The 19,667-nt window shown below is 36.4% G+C and overlaps 1 protein-coding gene across 1 annotated transcript in view; it reads left to right on the forward strand.

Moving 5' to 3' along the window:
- ANKRD12 (ankyrin repeat domain 12) overlaps nucleotides 1-19,667 on the forward strand; it is a 122,410-nt gene that overhangs the window by 93,250 nt on the left and 9,493 nt on the right. Inside the window, 2 exon segments of the mRNA XM_044921196.1 lie at nucleotides 7,508-8,481; nucleotides 8,483-12,211. Of these exon segments, the coding sequence (XP_044777131.1) occupies nucleotides 7,508-8,481; nucleotides 8,483-12,211 (4,703 nt within the window).

A 19,667-nucleotide genomic window follows, 5' to 3' on the forward strand; every position in this document is an offset into this window, starting at 1 on the left:
AGAAGGAAATTTTTTTACTTTAAACATGATCACAATACCATTATCATACCTGAACTGACTAAATCTTATTACTATTAAATATCCAGTTACTGTTCCAAGTTCTGATTGCCTCATAAAATCAAAAGGTTTTTTCTTTAACTTTTTCAAAGTCAGAATCCAAATAAAGTCCATATATTGCAAATTGGGTTCTATGTTCCAAGTATCTTTTAATCTGTGGATAACTCCCTTGCATTCTTATGTTCTTGCAATTTTTAGTTGAAATACCCTGATCATGTGCTGGTAAATTTTCCCAAAGTCTGGATTTTGCTCAGTGCATCTCCATGATTTCATTTAAGGAAAATTATTTTTCCAAGTATTATCCTGCCTGAATTTCAAATTTTCTTAGTTTACCTATAGTGAGTTTAATGGTAAACTGGCTTTAACATTGAGAAGGAAAAGTCATTGCAGTTATTACAAAGAAATTTTGCTGGAGGTTGAGCAGATTATTTTAATGGTTCTGATCAGTTTTCTTAATTTTTGTCAAGACTGAGGTGAACATTGGGCTTCTTTTCAAACTGATTTCTAGCGGTATTGGCATAAACTCTTCGTATAAATTATTAAAATATTTTACATGCTGATTTTTCCCATAATTTTAAAACCTTATTTTCATCACTACTTTTCAGAATATCAACACACTGTACATACATCTAGTATTTCATATGAGTTCTCTAATTTTCCTGTGCTTCAGAATTGAAGTCTTCATTGAGCTTCTGAAGGAGGCTAAAGATGTGCTACTTTTTTTTTATTGTTATTATGTTAATCACCATACATTACATCATTAGTTTTTGATGTAGTGTTCCATGATTCATTGTTTGCGTATAACACCCAGTGCTCCATGCAGAACATGCCCTCTAAGATTTGCTACTTTTACTACATCTATCAGTTTCTCTCTTAATTGTGTTATTACCAGTATCAGCAGTTTTTCTGATAAATACAAACAAAATACATACGTATTCAAATAACTGTATAAACACTATATAAAAATGGTGCCATTGCTTAAAAATAAATTTCTGGCTGACTAAAAAAGTTCAGCAGCTGATATATGAGAGCATGAGGTCAATATAGGAAGATAGGCATGTTAGTGCATAATATGCGAAAGTGCAAGCTATATGAAAATTCAAGGTGGCTTAAAGCAAATCAAATAACAGCTGTGCTCCACATGACAGGTGATATGGGAACTAATGGCATGTGGAGGAAATGTTTGCCACCTCTTCAAATTGCTGAGTTTAAAGGGGACATCAGCAATGAATTACCCAGATAGTGGCAACATCATTTGCCACCTGGATGTTATACAAACTTGTAGAGTGGATAAATTTGTATTTCATGTTTATATCCCTTTCTACAGTCCTCTTGTTCTTCCCTATGTACCCCCACTTGATTTCTTGATTTCTTCTTTTTTTTTTTTTTTTAAAGATTTTATTTATTTGACAGAGAGAGACACAGCAAGAGAGGGAACACGAGCAGGGGGAATGGGAGAGGGAGAAGCAGGCCTCCTGCCGAGCACGGAGCCTGATGCGGGGCTCGATTCCAGGACCCTGGTATCATGACCTGAGCTGAAGGCAGACGCTTAACGACTGAGCCACCCAGGCACCCCTGATTTCTTATTTTTTCATGTGGTTCTAAAACGCCCTACTTGCATATTTATTCTACATTTGTTAAGCACCTACTATATGTTTTAATGAAAGTCCCCAAGTGTAAGTCATGGACTTATGTTTAAAGTATCTGTTGAATAATGTGGAAAACAAGCAGAAAATTACAGCTACCTCACTGAAGGTTACCTTCCCACAAAGGAGTCTCAAATGCCATAAATAGGCCATTTTTTTTCTCAGTAAGCATACTGCCATCCCTACCATGCTCCATCCCACAAATATAAAATACAAGTTTTCATTCTCTGGATGCTATAGATTTAGGGAGGCACTGTTAAAAATAAAGTAATATATTATTGTAGGTTTATAGGAAGCTAAATCTTGTGCATGCGTGTATTTAAGCATGTACTCATCTAGAATAGGTGGAATGCATTGAGGATATATAGTGGCGCAGATAGCCTTCCCTTTGCCTTTTTGGGAAACAGACAGTCTTCAACTATCCCAGGTGGTGAGAATAACAGATTAAAAAAAAAAAAATGCACACCTTTTGGAAGTGATGTTCCCAAAGGATAAATGAGAAGTTAAATATAGCTCCTTCCAAACCATTCCAAATAAACATGTAATCTCCATAAATACCAATGCAAACATAGCCTCAAGACAAGTCCCCTACCCAACACCCTCCCCATAACAGGTGACTACCCTAAGCCCTTTCTATATGTAAATTCTTGAAGTGCTCCTCCCCCTAACCTCTAATCTAAAATATCTTCTAGTTAAGTAGTTGGGAAATACTAAAGAGCAGCTTATCAGAACCCACATAAATATGCATGTAAACTTGGGGAAGAGTGAGTAGTATACTAGTTAGTATGGCTAATGCGAATAGCAAGAAGAAATGAAAGGTGGGAGACAATGTAGAAAATACTGTGAAGTCGGACAAAAGCATCCTGGGATAAATTTCCTAAGGGTGACGTAACTTTGGACCACGCTGCTTAACTGGCTCAGACTCTGTTTACATGTCTCTTATATAGGAATAATAATTGCTGTTATGAATAAATGATAGTAGGAGAGAAGAGTGTTTTAGATTTTCAGAAGTCTCATACCATCATCTTTGTAGTTTTTATTTTATCCTAGAGTAGGGAGCCCTCAGATGAAAAGAGACATAATATGTTCTGTAATGCTGGCCACATTGTGGTTAAAGTGATAACTGATCTAGGCAAGAAATGATGAGAACCTGAGCTGGGACAGTGGTAGTGGGAATAGAAGATGGATTTAAGAGATAGTCCAGAGATTGAAACTTTGAACAGTTAATTTTGGAACTTGAGGATTGAGAATGTTAAAAATGGCTCAGAGGTTTTCAGCTGGAGTAAATGGGTTGCTTGGTATGCTACAGAAGTGGGAGATAGTGGCTTTACGCAGCAAGAGGAAAAAGCTGCAGAAGAGAAAGTAAGGAGTTGAATGTTCTCAATTTTGAGTTAGGATGGTTGGAATGTGTCCCAGAATGTCCAGGTTAGGCATCTGAAGCTCTGAGGAAAAGTAGAGACCTGGACTTCACTATAAGTTCAAGTTTTAGGGTCATGGTGTATTTAGTTTTGTATCATCATCATCATCATCATCCACTCCCAGAATATATGTGACATTAGAATAATTATACGTTTCCTAAATTAATATAATTCAAACCATTTTAAAAGCCTGGCCTCTACTGAATTTCTTATTAGGCTTGTGAGATGTAATTGATTTGTCAAATGCACACTGGTGATTTTGGAGAGATTTTGAAAGAGGGATTTACTTTATATGTTACCATCTCTCTGCATTGACTGCTGCCCCTTTTTGGATACCATACAAGAAAAGATGGAAATGTATCCATAGCCTCAGTAGAGAAAAAAGTCAAGCCTAAGGATAATTGTGACCTCAAATAACATTTAACTATTCTGTAAGTGTCACTAGTGTTTGTTGCAAATATCTGAAAGTGCCTTGAGAAGTACAAGAGCAAATTTCTAATGTATTTACGTGTTTTTAACCAATTAAGCCTTCTTTTATTATTTAGCATTTTTTTTATGGAGAAGAAAAATGCTTTAACAAAAAGTTAAATGCTTGAATGATTGCTTAACGTTTGTATTTCTCATTTTCCTTCCTAGTTTCCCAAATAAAATTGTTTGAGATGATAAACAGAGCAACGGTCATGATCCCGGGGTCCTGGGATTGAGCTCCATGTCCTCCTGCTCCCTACTCATCAGGGAGTCTGTTTCTCCCTCTCCCACTGCCCCCCCCCCTTGGTGTTGCTCCTGCCCCCAATAGAGAGCGAGCGAACGTGTATGAGCGGGAGAAAGGGAGGGAGAGAATCTTAAGCAGGCTTCATGCTCAGCACAGAGCCCCAACGCAGGGCTTGATCTCGCAACCCCGAGATCATGACCTAAGCCAAAAATCAAGAGTCAGACTCGTAACTAGCTGAACCACCCAGGCTCCCCAAACATTAACATTTTTTAAAGGAACTTTCTGTCAGAAATAATTTGATACATGTTTTAAATACAAATTCAAATTTACTGATTAGATAATTGAAGACTAAAAGATTGGGACAAAATGGAAAAAAACAGTATAATAATAGCCATGCCATTTGACTATAAGAATTTGAGGATTTAGAGTGTCTAGGTGATTTTCTCCGTATAAAGTGATCATCTCCTAAGAAAGGCAAAAAATCTTCATGAGAGCAGCACAGGATTATTGCCACCATCTGCTGAGAACCAGCCTGCAATGGAGCAAGCCCACTGGGCATATGCAACTCAGTGACCAGAGCCAGGTTACAATCCTGCACTGGAGTAATGCCACACTCCTGTCATGGACATTAATTAGTGTCAAGCTAACTTTCTCACTTTAAAACTTACATTTTTATTTTCCCTTTTAAAAATGTAGTCTTTGAAAAAACCATAGGAAAAAAAGTATATCTGGGTTGGAGAGCACTGCTTAATTACCTTCAGTTGATGAATCAGGAACACAAGTGACAAATCTTACATCTCTCATGGTACACATATGTGTTTAATTCCCTTAAAGAATTTGCACTAAATCTTGAATGTATATTCAAGATAAGCACTATGATATAATAAGCAAAACATACATGAGATTATATGTGTGGTATAATTTAAATAATGTATTAATATGCATAGACAAAAAGACCAGGAGAAAATAGGCTGAAGAAATTATAAAGTGACATTACACAGGAGGAAATACTACATGGCAGAATGAGCCACACCAATAATCAAAAAAATGGTGATGCTATTTCATACCTATTAGTGAACTTTATATATAATATATATATAGTTGGCTCCACACCCAGCAAGGAGCCCAACATGGGGCTTGAACTCATAACCCTGAGATCAAGACCTGAGCTGAGATCGAGAGCTGGACACTTAACTGACTGAGCCACCCAGGCACCCCCCTATTAGTGAACTTGAAAAAAAATTTTTTTTCTAATGATAAAGTATCTGTTATGCTAGGAATTTGGAAAATAGAGAAAAGTTTGAAAAAGAAAGTGAAAGTCACCCGTAATTCCTCCAGAAAAAGTTTAGCACAGATACTCTTCTGATGCATTTCTCATTTCTTTTTTCATACACAAATTGATACATTGCTGTTTTCAAGTAACATGTACAAAAAAATTTTCTCCATTATTAGCTATGTATAATATCAAATAATTGGAAACAACCTGAATGTTTAAATGAATTAAATGATTACAGATTAACTTAATGTAATATGCAGCCTTTAAAAATAGTAATGAAGAAGATTTAATTTTAGGAGAAAATATGATCTGTTCAATGGAAAAGAGCCATATGTAAAATGATATGCATGCTGTAATTGGATCTGCTTGTTTAGGTCGTTGTTATTTCTATGCCCTGAAATCCCTGTACGTCTTTCTTGCCTTAGCTTTAGTGCCACTTCTTTGAGAATCCTGCTTTCCTTCGCTAGTTCTCCCAAGCAGACTGCTTCCCAAGTGCACCCTTTCAACCTAGCATCTATTGCCTTTTTAGCTATTATCAGGTTGTATAACTGTTAAAGAGGCAGGACTGTCTTTTTATCTTATCACCACCTGGCACCTAACACTGTGTGCCTGGTGGGACAGAATAAATGCTTATTGAAGTCTGATTCTTAGTGTAGAACTGAGGTTTTGTGGGATATACAAAGGAAAAAAGCATTCCTAAATTCCAATAAAAGTAATCATCTAAGGAGAGACAATATAAATAGAATAATTATATATAAATCATAAAGAATTAAATCCTGGAAAACTACACATAAAGATAAGTTCTCAAGAGCAAATTATAAATAAAACATTAACAATAGAAAATAACACCTCTTGTATAAGTTACATATTCTTGTAGTCACTTAATCAGGGACCAAAATAAACACTGCTTCCAAAATAGATGTTCCTTTTTGCAACATACAGTTCTGTAGTTTGATATTATATATTGCAATATTGATGGCTGGGAATGGGGAGCATTTGCAGCATCTATACAAGCAATTATAATTCCAGAAATGTTCTTTTTTATACCATGTGTCAGTATAACCACATCACTCATTAGAATATTCCTCTTCTCCAAAAATAAGATTGTGATCTCTTCAGAGCTCCTATACAGTGCCCAGTACCTTATAGACACCCCAAAATGCTTCTGGAATTTGAATTTTTATGTGAGAAGAGTATTTGGAGGCTAGATGAGTTTAGAGGAAGCTTACTATATTAAATTTACAATTTTAATAAATACTTAACAAATTTATCATTTTTATAGTGAGTATGCTGTTTCCTCCTTGGTCAGAGGCCTCAGTTTTCTTTACCTTTAGTTAGAAGCCTGAGTTTCCTTTCAGATTTAGTCCCAATGTATACAACATACATTTCAGCTAAAAAAAGATGCCCACCTAGGAAGAAGAAAAAAATCTTTTTCTTAAAAATGATATAAGAGGTGCCTGACTGGCTCAGTCAGTGGAGCATGTGACTCTCAGGGTTGTGAGTTCGAGCCCCATGTTGGGTGTAGAGATTACTTAAAAATAAAATCTTAAAAAATGATATAATGAAATAGAATCTGGCAATATTTTGGCTACATTTATACTACTTGAATGCAATTAAACTTCCATGTACTTAAAAGTAATTTTGATTTACTTAAAAATGTGTAGAAATTGAGCCCATTACTTCCCCCCATTGTATTATATTAGTGTCAGGTCTAAATTATAGATAAGAAAACTAAGGAACATAGTAACTTTTTTCAAATTACATATGTATTCAATTATCTTTTACAGCCTTGATTATGTAATTGGGGGATACATGACTTTATTTTTTTTAAGCAGATAGTCATGTGTCTTGTATAGGCAAAACCATTCACCTTTATTTAAGTTACTATATGAGAATCACTTGATCCCTCGTGATTTTATTCATAAAAATTCTGAAACATATAAGACAGTAGGTGATATATACTTAATTAGTCCCTTTAAGTTAGTGGTTCTTAATCCTTTTTGCATCAGAGAATCTTCAATATTCTTCTCCAGAAAAAAAAAAAAAAAGTACATATATGTAAAATTTTATATAACCAGTGTTTCCCCTGAATTCAGTCCTCTGGATTTTCTGCTTTATACTATACATTTTTATATCATGTATCTTTGATATGTGAATTCTGAATTCATTATACTGTGTGCTTTTAGAAGTGTCAAGGGATCTCATTATGAAGCAGATTCTTTATAAAGGTTTTCCAAAATACTGTAGCAGAGTTCTTACATATTTTATTGTATTAATCACATATAATTCTGAAATTTTTTTCTGAATTGAAATACTTTATATGCTATATTTTTCTCTCAGCCTTATTTTTCTGGCAATTGTCTCTTGACCAACAACAGATTTTCTCTTCTTATTCTAGATTCTGAAGAGGCTCGGTCTGTAAATCCTTCCAGTGTTGATGAAAATATTGACTCTGAGACAGAGAAAGACTCTCTCATCTGTGAAAGTAAACAGATAATTCCCAGTAAAGCACCTCTTCCATCTGCTCTTGATGAATATGAGTTCAAAGATGATGATGATGAAGAAATAAATAAAATGATTGATGACAGACATATTCTTAGGAAAGAGCTACGAAAAGAGAATGAAGCTGAAGTAGAAAAGAATAGTTTATTTACAAAACAGGAGAAAGCTTTCTATCCTAAATCATTTAAAAGTAAAAAACAAAAGCCATCTAGAGTTTTGTATTCAAGTTCTGAAAGTTCAGATGAAGAAATTCTTCAGAATAAAAAGGTTTCTGCTCCATGTTCTGTCCCTGAAACATCAAATTCTGATACACAAACCAAAAAGGAATATGGAGTTTCAAATGAACACAAACAGAAAGGCAAAGTTAAAAGAAAATTAAAGAACCAGAACAAAAATAAAGAGAACCAAGAGCTGAAGCAAGAAAAAGAGGGGAAAGAAAATACCAGAGTAACAAACTTGACAGTTAATACTGCACTAGATTGCTCAGAAAAGACCAGAGAGGAGGGGAATTTTAGAAAATCTTTTAGCCCAAAAGATGATACTTCGTTACATTTATTTCATATCTCCACAGGTAAATCTCCTAAACATTCTTGTGGACTAAGTGAAAAGCAGTCAGCACCACTAAAACAGGAACATACTAAAACATGTTTATCACCAGGAAGTTCTGAAATGTCATTACAGCCTGATCTTGTTCGGTATGATAATACAGAATCAGAATTCTTGCCGGAAAGTTCAAGTGTAAAATCTTGTAAGCATAAGGAAAAAAATAAACATCAGAAAGATTTCCACTTAGAATTTGGTGAAAAGTCAAATGCCAAAGTAAAGGATGAAGATCATAGTCCAACATTTGAAAATTCAGATTGCACACTGAAAAAAAATGGATAAAGAGGGTAAAACATTAAAAAAGCATAAATTAAAGCATAAAGAGAGGGAAAAAGAAAAGCATAAAAAAGAAATTGAAGGTGAAAAGGAAAAATACAAAAATAGAGATAGTGCTAAAGAGCTGCAGCGGAGTGTAGAATTTGACAGAGAATTTTGGAAAGAGAATTTTTTTAAAAGTGATGAGACTGAAGATCTGTTTTTAAATATGGAACATGAGTCCCTAACAGAAAAAAAATCAAAATTGGAAAAAAACATAAAAGATGATAAATCAACCAAGGAAAAGCATATTTCAAAAGAGAGGAATTTCAAAGAAGAACGAGAGAAGATTAAAAAGGAAAGTGAGAAATCTTTCAGGGAAGAAAAAATAAAAGATTTAAAAGAAGAAAGAGAGAATATACCCATAGATAAAGAAACAGAATGCAGTTCTTTAGGAACAAATGCCAGTGAAGAATCTATAGGGTTACACTCAATGGAAAAGGAAACAGAGATGGAAAAACAAGAAAAGCATATAAAAGAAAGTAAGGAAAAATCTGAGAGGCGGTTTCAAACTAAAGAAAAGGATGTTGAGAAGACTGAAAGAAAAAGTTCTGAAAAAGAGAGGAAGATCAAACATGAGCATAAGTCAGAGAAAGACAAGTTAGATCTTAGTGACTGTGTTGACAGAATAAAAGAAAAAGACAAGCTGTATTCACATCACACCGAGAGGTGCCATAAAGAAGGCGAGAAGATAAAAAATATGACCACCATGAAAAAAACTGATGATAGAGAAAAAAGTAGAGAAAAGATGGAGAGAAAACATGACAAACCTGAAAAAGACAGGCATCTAGCAGAAAGCAAAGAAAAGCATTTGATAGAAAAAAAAAACAAACAAGCAGACAATAGTGACTATACTAAATCAGAAAAAAGCAAAAATAAAGAAAAAGACAGGGAGGTAGATAAAAAGGAAAAATCTAGAGATAAAGAAGGCGTAAATATAACTAATTCCAAACACTTCCAGGAAGAGAAGAAGTCAAGTATAGCAGACAGTAGTAAAGCACAACATGAGAAAACTTTATCCCTTAAAGAAAAAACAAAAGATGAACCTTTGAAAACCCCAGATGGAAAAGAAAAAGATAAAAAAGATAAAGATATAGACAGATACAAAGAACGAGACAAGCATAAGGATAAAATTCAACTAAATAGTTTACTCAAACTAAAATCTGAAGCAGATAAGCCTAAACTTAAGTCCTCACCAGCATCAAAAGATACTCGACCTAAAGAAAAGAGGTTAGTGAATGATGATTTAATGCAGACAAGTTTTGAACGAATGCTAAGCCTTAAAGACCTAGAAATAGAGCAGTGGCACAAAAAACATAAAGAAAAAATTAAGCAAAAAGAAAAGGAGCGGTTGAGAAATCGTAATTGTTTAGAACTTAAAGTAAAAGATAAAGAAAAAACAAAGCATGCACTAGCTGAGTCCAAAAATAAAGAACTTACTAGGTCAAAGAGTTCAGAGTTGACTGATGCTTATAGCAAGGAGAAACAGTCTAAAGATGCTGTAAGTAACAGATCACAATCTGTTGACACCAAAAATATAACAAATTTAGGGAAGTCATCTTTTGTTTCAGATAATAGTTTAAACAGATCTCCTAGATCAGAAAGTGAAAAGCCAGGTCTCAGCTCCAGATCTGTATCCATGATTTCAGTTGCTAGCTCAGAAGATTCCTGCCATACTACAGTGACGACCCCCAGGCCTCCAGTTGAGTATGACTCTGACTTTATGTTAGAGGGTTCAGATTCCCAGATGTCCTTTTCCCAGTCACCTTTTTTGCCAGTTGCCAAATCTCCTGCCCTTCATGAAAGAGAATTAGATAGCTTGGCTGAACTTCCAGAGCGGATTAAACCACCATATACAAGCAGACTTCCAACATCCCATCTCCGATCATCTTCTGTAGAAGATGTTAAACTAGTTATAAATGAGGGGAGGCCAACTGTAGAAGTTCGAAGATGTAGCATGCCATCTGTCATTTGTGAACATACAAAACAATTCCAAACAATATCAGAAGAAAGCAGTCAAGGTGGCTTAGCTGTGCCAAGAGATGTTTGTCCTTCTCCCAAATCTGAGGTGTCCTCAAATGTGCCTGAAAGAGAACTTTCAAATGTGTCTAACATACATTCCAGTTTTGCAGCCTCTCCAACTAGATCTGTAAGCAGCAAATATATTTCAGCTGATATAAATGTTATCAAGAGTACTGTTCCAGTGGGCACTTTAATGGACAGTCCTGTGCATTTAGAACCATCTAATCAGGTTGGTGTGATCCAAAATAAATCATGGGAGGTACCTATTGACAGACTGGAGTCATTAAGCACCAGTGACTTGATGTGCCCAAATTCCAGTACACCTGATCAAGATTCTTCTGTTCAGGGTTTTTGTAATTCTGAAAACAAAATATTGAAAGAACAGAACACTGATATTTTCCAGACTGAACTGCCAGGAAACTCTTGTGCTCAGGACCCAGCGTCCTTTCTGCCTTCACAACAACCTTGCTCTTTCCACAGCCAATCACTTTCAGATGCTGAATCTCTTTCTAAACATATGTCTATGTCATATGTTGCCAATCAAGAGCCGGGTATTTTACAACAGAAAAATGCAGTTCAAATGATCAATTCTGTTTTAGATCCTGATAATGAATCTATGAAAGAGATGGAGAATACTTTTGTCCTAACAGATGTTCAAAAGGCAGATGCCTTTGTCCCAGTGTACTCTGAAAGCACTGTTCAAGAAGCATCACCAAATTTTGAAAAGGCTAATACTTTGCCTGTATTACCATCAGAAAAAGACTTTAGTGGAAGTGATGCTTCTTCCCAGCTAAATGCACATTACACATTTAGCAAACTAATGTATAAGTCTTCCAATGGCCATGAGGTTGAAAATAGCACGTCTGATACTCAGGTTATTTCACATGAAAAAGAAAAACTGGAGAGTTTGGTCTTAACTCATTTGAATGATAAGTGTGAGTCTGATTTATGTGAAATGAGTACAGGGATGCCAAAAGGAAACCTAAATGAACAAGATAATCCAAAACATTGCCCTGAAGGTGAAAAGTGCTTGCTTTCCATTGAAGATGAAGAATCACAACAAAGCACTTTATCGAGTCTGGAAAACCATTTGCAACAATCAGCTCAACCAGAGATGCATAAATATGGTCAAGTAGGTAAAGTAGAGTTAGAAGAAAATGCTGAAGACGATAAAACTGAAAACCAAATCCCTCAAAGGATGACTAGAAACAAAGCAACTACAGTGACAAATCAAAGCAAACAGATTCTTGCTAGCTGTACACTATTATCAGAAAAAGACAGTGAATCATCATCTCCTAGAGGAAGAATAAGATTAACTGAAGAAGATGATCCTCAGATTCACCACCCACGGAAAAGGAAAGTGTCACGTGTACCTCAGCCTGTGCAAGTGAGTCCCTCTTTACTACAAGCAAAAGAGAAAACTCAGCAGTCTCTGGCAGCCATTGTAGATTCTCTGAAACTAGATGAGATTCAGCCATACAGTTCAGAGAGAGCAAATCCATATTTCGAATACTTGCACATACGGAAAAAAATTGAAGAAAAGCGCAAATTGTTATGTAGTGTTATTCCTCAAGCACCTCAGTATTATGATGAATATGTGACATTTAATGGATCATACCTCCTGGATGGAAACCCCTTAAGCAAGATTTGCATTCCCACAGTAAGTAACATCACTTGATATTCATCTGCAATACTGTCCAGTAGAAGTATAATGCGAGTCACTTATGTAGTTTTAATTTTTCTAGTAGCCACATTTTAAAAAGTAAAAAGAAACAGGTAAAATTAATTTTAACATTTTATTTAACCGAGTATATTGAAAATCCTATTTCAAAATATATCCGTGTAGAGAAATTATTTATGAATGAGACACGTTTTATATATATATATATATATATATATATATATATATATATATATAGTACCAAGTATTGGAAATCTGTTGTACGTAATAGTACATCTCAGTTCAAATTAAGTGTGGCTCACATTTTCAGTAAGTGTTCAGTAGCCATGTGTGGCTAGTGGCTACCTTACCGATCAGCACTGGTCTACAGTATTTTCTTTTTCCTTACCTGCTTTTCCTTTCATCCCAAAAGAGGTATGCTTTTATTTCTTTGAAAGGTAACTCATTTACATGTGCTTCTGAAACAGTCTTCTCTGGAACTTTCCTCTGTAGAGCCACTTCTTGCTCATATATTTTTAATTTTCTCTCTCTATTGGCCTTTATCCACCCACTCCGAACATACCTATTGACAGACTGGAGTTATTAAGCACCAGTGATTTGGTTCTCCTTTATCCTGGGGAGAAAAAAGTTACCCCATGACTGTGCTGTTTGTCAAGATCTCCCTCTGTCTTTCCTTTACCACTGCACTCTTGAAGAGTAGCCTATACCTGATGTTTTCTCTGTTCATCCCTTAAACCATATGCACTGGCACAGATCACCAGTGAGTTTGTAATGCCAGATTTGTTGGCCTCTTTTTCTTTCTACTTGATCTTTGTCACGTTTGACATTGTAACTGTCTTGTTCATAAAATTTGCCCCTCGTTGGTTTCATGATGGTACTCTCTTCTGGTTCCCTTGCCTCAGTGACTTATCTTTTTCTCTCTCTTTTAATGACTCCTCTACCCACCCTTTAAGCATCAGAGTTCTCTAGGAATCAAATCTTCAGTCAACTCTTTGTCATTGTGGTCTTGGCTATTCCTATGGTTTCAGTACTCTTCCATATGCCAGTTTAGTCCCCCAAAATTCTTACCTAGCCATGTCATCTCTGTTGACCACCACAATCAGCTGTAGGTGCCTCCTAGGCAGCATCACCTAAATGATCTGCAGATACCGGTCATAGGTTTAGTTCCCTAGGAAGTGAACCCTGAGATTGTGTGCAAGAAGCTTCTTGGTGAGTGTTGTCAGGAACAATACCTGTAACCGTGTGAAGGAACCACAGTTCAGCAGAGCGAGAAGTCAAATATAGTTGCAGCACTCATTTCATCTGAACCCACAGGAGCTCTGGATTGGGGTGGCCCTTCTGACAGGTAGCCTGCCTCCAGGGAGGGAACATGACCTTGGGCATACCAACTGTCTTCCCTTCCAGTGTTCCCATTGCCAGTTCCTTGAAAAGCACTCCAGTGAGAGCTTTCAGCCTCCAACACTCCTAGGAGCTGGGGGTTGAGTGCCTCATTCCTGAAGGAGCCTAACCATGCGCCAAGTATCCACTCCAGCCTCAGACTCCCAAAGACCAAAAGAAATTATTTATCTCTCACTCTCTCAGAAACAAATCTTTATTTATTAGTGATGAAACCAGTAACCATTCTACCTTAGAACTCTCTCCATTAACTGTACCTTCTACCACCACCCTGTTTTAGGGCCCTCATCATCATCTCTCACTTAGAACATTGCAGCAACTTTGTCACATCTTTTTTTCCTACTCTCTTTCTGCAGAAGCATTCTCTTTTGTTGTGAAATATATATCCTTTTTAAAATAGTAAAGGGGCGCCTGGCTGGCTGGCTCAAGTCAGAAGAGCACGCGACCCTTGATTTCAGGGTCATGAGTTCGAGCCCCACGTTGGTTTAGAGATTGCTTAAATAATGAAACTTTAAAAAAAAAAAAAACAATAAAAAACTGTTTCCCTACTTAAACATCTTAGCTGTGATTAGCTGGCTTCCCATTACCTACAGCTTTAAATCTACATCTAATTTTACCATAACCATTCATTTTATAATCTGACCCCAATCTACCCTACCCCTCCAGTTTTGTTTTCTCACGACTTCCAAACTCACCCAATAATGCAGCCAATATTTAACTCACTCTTCAACAGAAATCTCTTGTTCACTGCTTTTGGTACTTAGTGCTGTTCCTTCTACCTGAAATACTGTTCTTGCCAGGCTTCCTTTTCTGTCCTCTTCCTTTCTGTCCTCTTCCATGCCTTTGTTCCAGCTGTGTTGTCACCTCTGTGCAAAATCTTGTCAAAGCAGAATTGTTTGTGTCTTCCTCATACCTTCGCTATGATATCATAGTTAACTGCTCACATGTCTGCTCATAATCTGATTAAAGGCTAGGACACTATTTATCTCTTATAGAATGAGTCCCAAATTTATCTTCACCTGTGAATACACTACTGATTTCCATGTGTTTCTAGCTGCTTCTGAACATCACCTGAGTGTCCCACAGTATATAATTATCAGGTCCAATACCAAACCCATTTATCCTATCTCAAAAGTGCTCTTTTTGCCCTCTGATTTAGGTACTGTCATTATCTGCTCTCTAATTTCCCAGGCTAGGAACCCAAAATTCAATCTCCATCTCGTCCCCTCTGCCTTCCCATCACATCAGTCACTAAGTCATGTTCATTCATCTCACTTCCTTTCCCCTCCCTCTCTTACCACTGCTGTGTACGGACCACATTAGCTCCATAGACTATTCATTCACATATGTGAATATTGCATAATCAAATAGTCAAAGTATTGTGTAAACAAATAATTCATAACCATGACAAATAATTCATAACCATGTGCTAAGCATTGTGCTCACTGGATATCAGAAACCAGCAAAACAGGCATTCTTCTGAACAGCTGCCATAGGTTCTATTCTAAACTGTTCTGTCACACTAGCCTTCTTACTGTCTAGGTGCCTAATATAAGTCAGATCTGATTCTGTGACTACCTGGCTAAACATCTTTAGAGACTCCCAGTTTTCTATAGAAAAAGTCCCCATCATTGTCTGCAGGTCCTCCTACACTTCTCTAGGCTTGGCTGTAGTTACTGCCCTATTACTGTATATGATGCTTCCCCAGGCTATTCTGTACTGTTTCACATCATGCCTTTTACGTGTTCTTTTTTCAAAGCCTAGTTCAGAGAAGATCAAAAAGTTAGAGGAAAGATGGTTCTTTAGTCCCACATCCACAGAATATATGTTGCTAGTGCCCTTTAAATCTTAAAAGACAGGGATTTTGCCATTACTCTACTACTAATAAGCAGTAATAGTAGATTTAATAGAGTTGTAAATAAGTAAATTTGTTGTTTCTTCAAATTCTTTCAGCAAAATAATTTGTTAATAACTTAAAGAATATAAAGCTAATAGTTTTCTTGTTTCCTTTGTTTCCCCTTAAAGGGTAGGAAATTTTAACTGAAGTATGTTGTATCATAGGCTTGAAAAATATAGGTAAAATTATGAAGAACCCATTTAAGTTAAACTTTGTATAAGCTGTTTCACTAAAAACAATTCTAATAAACCATAGTAGGTTGCCTTTTTAGCGCTACCTATTGAGAGATGCATATATAATATGACACACATATTTGTATATATGTTATGTGGGCTTGTGTGTGCTTGTGTTTATGATTACCTTTTCTTATTCCTTCAAAGGTGATATAATACAAGTTTAATTCCCTTGAATCCTGGAGATATAGCTTCGATTAAATCAGAATTTAGTTATATCAAATATTGTTTCAGAAAGCTAAAACTGGAGCTGAGAATTTTTTCTGAGTCTAGCAGGGAGTTTTTTGTTTGTTTTTAATGAGCATTATTAAAGAAACACACAGCACAGTATAGTAGAAAGAGCAGTAGTTTCCAGGTAGTATACATAAGTTTGTCTGGATTTTTCTACAAACCAGCTGTGTGATCTTAAATAAGTCCTCTGATTCTTAATTTTCACATCCATAAAACAGTAATACCAACTCTACCTCAAAGCAGGTTGAAATAGTATAAGCCATAACCCATTAAAAACGTTAAAATATTGTATAGATGTAAGGTTATCATTATTTTATCCAGCTCAAAATAACTTTAAGATTCGTATTTATTAGAGCTAATATGCAAACCCCCACCTTTTGCTCATAAAAGGCTGTGCTTTTGAGCTTACTGGACTGAAGCTCATTTGTTCAACACTTCGTTTCAAAAAGGAATGAAAAACCACAATAACAAAAATCACTGTTACACTACATTATTTTTAATAGTTTCCAATATGATTTTATCCATTTGTTTCCTCTGTCAGCTAATTGTCATTTTATTGAATTAATCTCTCCACATTTGTGTGATCTATTTATAGAACCTGTTAGAAATGTAGTGAAACATCTCCAAAGTCAATTTAAGTGTTTGTTCTTCTAGCAGATATTTTTCTCATAATTTAAACAGAATGCTGCTCTTTTTCCAGAGGAAGTCAAAGGAAGAAAAATAAAACTGTAGCTCAGGTTCCCAAAAGGCAAATGAACAGGGGGAGGATAAAAGAAAAAGACTTGTCACATCCTGGTATCTACTGTGGTCACGAGTACCAGCAGACAGAGTCCCTACAGGGGGATTCTAAGAGTGGATGACAGGAAGGAAGAACATCCAAGGGAAGTGTCAAGAGATTTTCTATTCTAGAGACTCTTGGGACTCATGGATCTTAAAAGACAAAATCTCCAAACATGGTTTACTTAAAGATAGATGGGGAAAACAGGAAAGGGAAAGTTTCCTCAGAAAGTCTCCATATATTCCTTTTTGGTGGTTTTACCATTTCTCTATACATTGATAGATATTTCAAATTTCCAAATTTATGTATTCTGCCCAAACCTCTCTCAACTTCTTCTTTGCTAAATGGATATAGCTCCACTTGAATGTCTATGAGCTCCACAGAGTTAACATGTCAGCACTGAACTTAACCCAAAATCCTATTTTTCTTTTCTCCTGTCCCCTCTCCACTCCTGGATTATCTTTTACCAGCCATTTGGTCCTCATGCTAAAGGACCCACAAGTCCTCCTCAGCTGCTCCCTCTCTTTTATCTTTAATCACTGTATTTTTAGACCCCTTCCCTTCCTTTCCCTCCTCCTCATACCAGGGTCACAGTGATTTTGCTTCCTTAATTTCTTGCTTGTAGTCTTGTCTTCCTAATTATCTGTTCTGCAGACACAGCAGTGAGCTGTAAGATCTTTCAGTGGTTTCCCACCACATACAAAATTTACCCTAATATGTTATGCATAATATCTGTCCCACAGCATGTAATTAAACACATGGGGATGATGGTGGGGCAAGGTGGGGAGGGCTCATGCTCAAATATGTTTGGGAAATGAAACACCGTTAATCTAAGAATAAGGTTTCTTTCTTCACTGCAGAACTTCTCAGAACCATTGTTTAATTTGTTAATTGTGAGACACCTAGTTAAGTGTATATGTACAGTGTTTCCCAAACTTACTCATTCTTGGAACCATTTCCTGCAAGTCATCTTTATGAGCCCAGTGTTCTGTGGAACACACTTTAAGAAAGCTAGGGGTGCCTGGGTGGCTCAGTTGGTTAAGCGTCTGTCTTTGACTCAGGTCATGATCCCGGGGTCCTGGGATCGAGCCCCACATTGGGCTCCTTGCTCAGCAGGGAGCCTGCTTCTCCCTCTGCCTCTGCCTGCCGCACCCCCTGCTTGTGCTCTCTCTCTCTGTCTCTCTCTCGCTATCTCTCCCTCTCTCTGTCAAATAAATAAAATATTTAGAAAAATAAAAATAAAGCTAGTCTAAAAAAAGAAAAGAAAAGCTGGTTTACAGAATAGACTACAACCTTTATTATTTTGCCCCTGCTGCTCTCCCCATCTTCATGTCCTACCATTCTTTCCCTCAAAGTTGATGTCCCAGGAATTCAACTTGTAGTTGTGTCCAGGCACCGTCCTGTCTCTTTGTTTTGTGCACTTGATCACACTGTCCTCTTTTCTGTGAATTACCTCCCTCTCTTCTTTCCCTTCTTTTTTTCCCCAGAACTCATTTCTCTTAACTCATGATTCTGGCTCTTCCTTTAAGATGTAACCTCAGGTATCACCCTCTCCAAGAAGCTTTCTCTGACACCCCAGGCCCAAAGGAGTAGATACTCTTCTCTGGGCATAAAGGAGGCCTTTATGATTTTGGAAAACTTTAAAACACAGTAGCATTAAATTTCACTGTTACTCTTACTAATTTAAAGACATTTATAAGGCACAGACATCTAACAATTGTATTACTGAAGTTAGAGGCCTGAAAAATAATCTGCCCCAATAAGTTACTTGTCCTGTAGAATTTTCTACATTGATTCAACTGAGTCAATCCTTGTGATGTTATTTAACATCTTTTTCAGTCCCCCGTAATTCCTGAAAACTGTTTACTGATTATAAGTATAGAGTCCTGATTAGATCTAGGTTTGATTCTATGGCTAGAGCTTTTCATATGTGGTATTTAATTCCTTTAGCCCCACGTCAAGAAGTACATAGAATCTGCTTGTCCCACCGTCTGAAGAATCAGAAGAGTCAACTGTTATTCTATGGTGCCAAAACATACTGAGATACCTTACTTTGCCCCAAATGCTGACAGTAGTTAGAAGCTAGTTGGGGGTGGAGGGAGGAATACAGATATTCCAAGGGGTAGAGGGAGAATATTAAGGGATCATAGATACCTCTATATTAACTGTAGAGCAGTGCATAGATGGCATCTTCCTTAACCTCCAGCATCTACCAGAAAGCAGTCCACTGTAATAATCAAATTAGAGATGAACCAACCGTAAGATCTTTGGGGTATGGAAAGACAAAATGGGTTATCACCTGTAATAAAGAAGTTTGAAAACTATAAATCTATTAGAGGATGATTCCATCTTTTTATAAAAGACTTAATTCAGTAAATGTAAAACTCAGCACTTTAGCATTTGATTTGTATCCTGTCTACAAGGAGACTTCATGTTTACTACACTAAGACTCAGACTGCTATAACCTTTAGGACTGTTTGCTTGGTGTTTTTCTGTTTTTGTGAACCCTTCCTCAGTATATGAGCTGTCACTTACTGATGCTCTAAAATGTATCTCTGTAATAAGGAACTTCCTTAGTCCTTAGCCCTTCTAATTTGCTCTTTGAAATTTGCTGTGGCCTCAGAATTAAAACATCGGAGTTTATTGGTATGCTCTGCTGTGTTTCAGACCGTTGAAATTGAGAACAAGTTGTATAATTGTTACTGTATTATCTAATTCAGAGTACATCATAATTTATGTTTTCATTAAGTAATGGACTAAAAGGTTTAATTTTATAAGAATAGCCCATTTGCCCAGATGGCTCAGTCAGAAGAGCATCAGCCTCTGGATCTCGAGGTCACGATTTTGAGCCACTTGTTGGGTGTAGAGATTACTTAAATAAATAAAACTTTTTAAAAAATT

The sequence above is a fragment of the Neomonachus schauinslandi genome, chromosome 14 (genome assembly GCF_002201575.2).
Source record: "Neomonachus schauinslandi chromosome 14, ASM220157v2, whole genome shotgun sequence".
In the NCBI taxonomy this organism is placed as follows: Eukaryota; Metazoa; Chordata; class Mammalia; order Carnivora; family Phocidae; genus Neomonachus; species Neomonachus schauinslandi.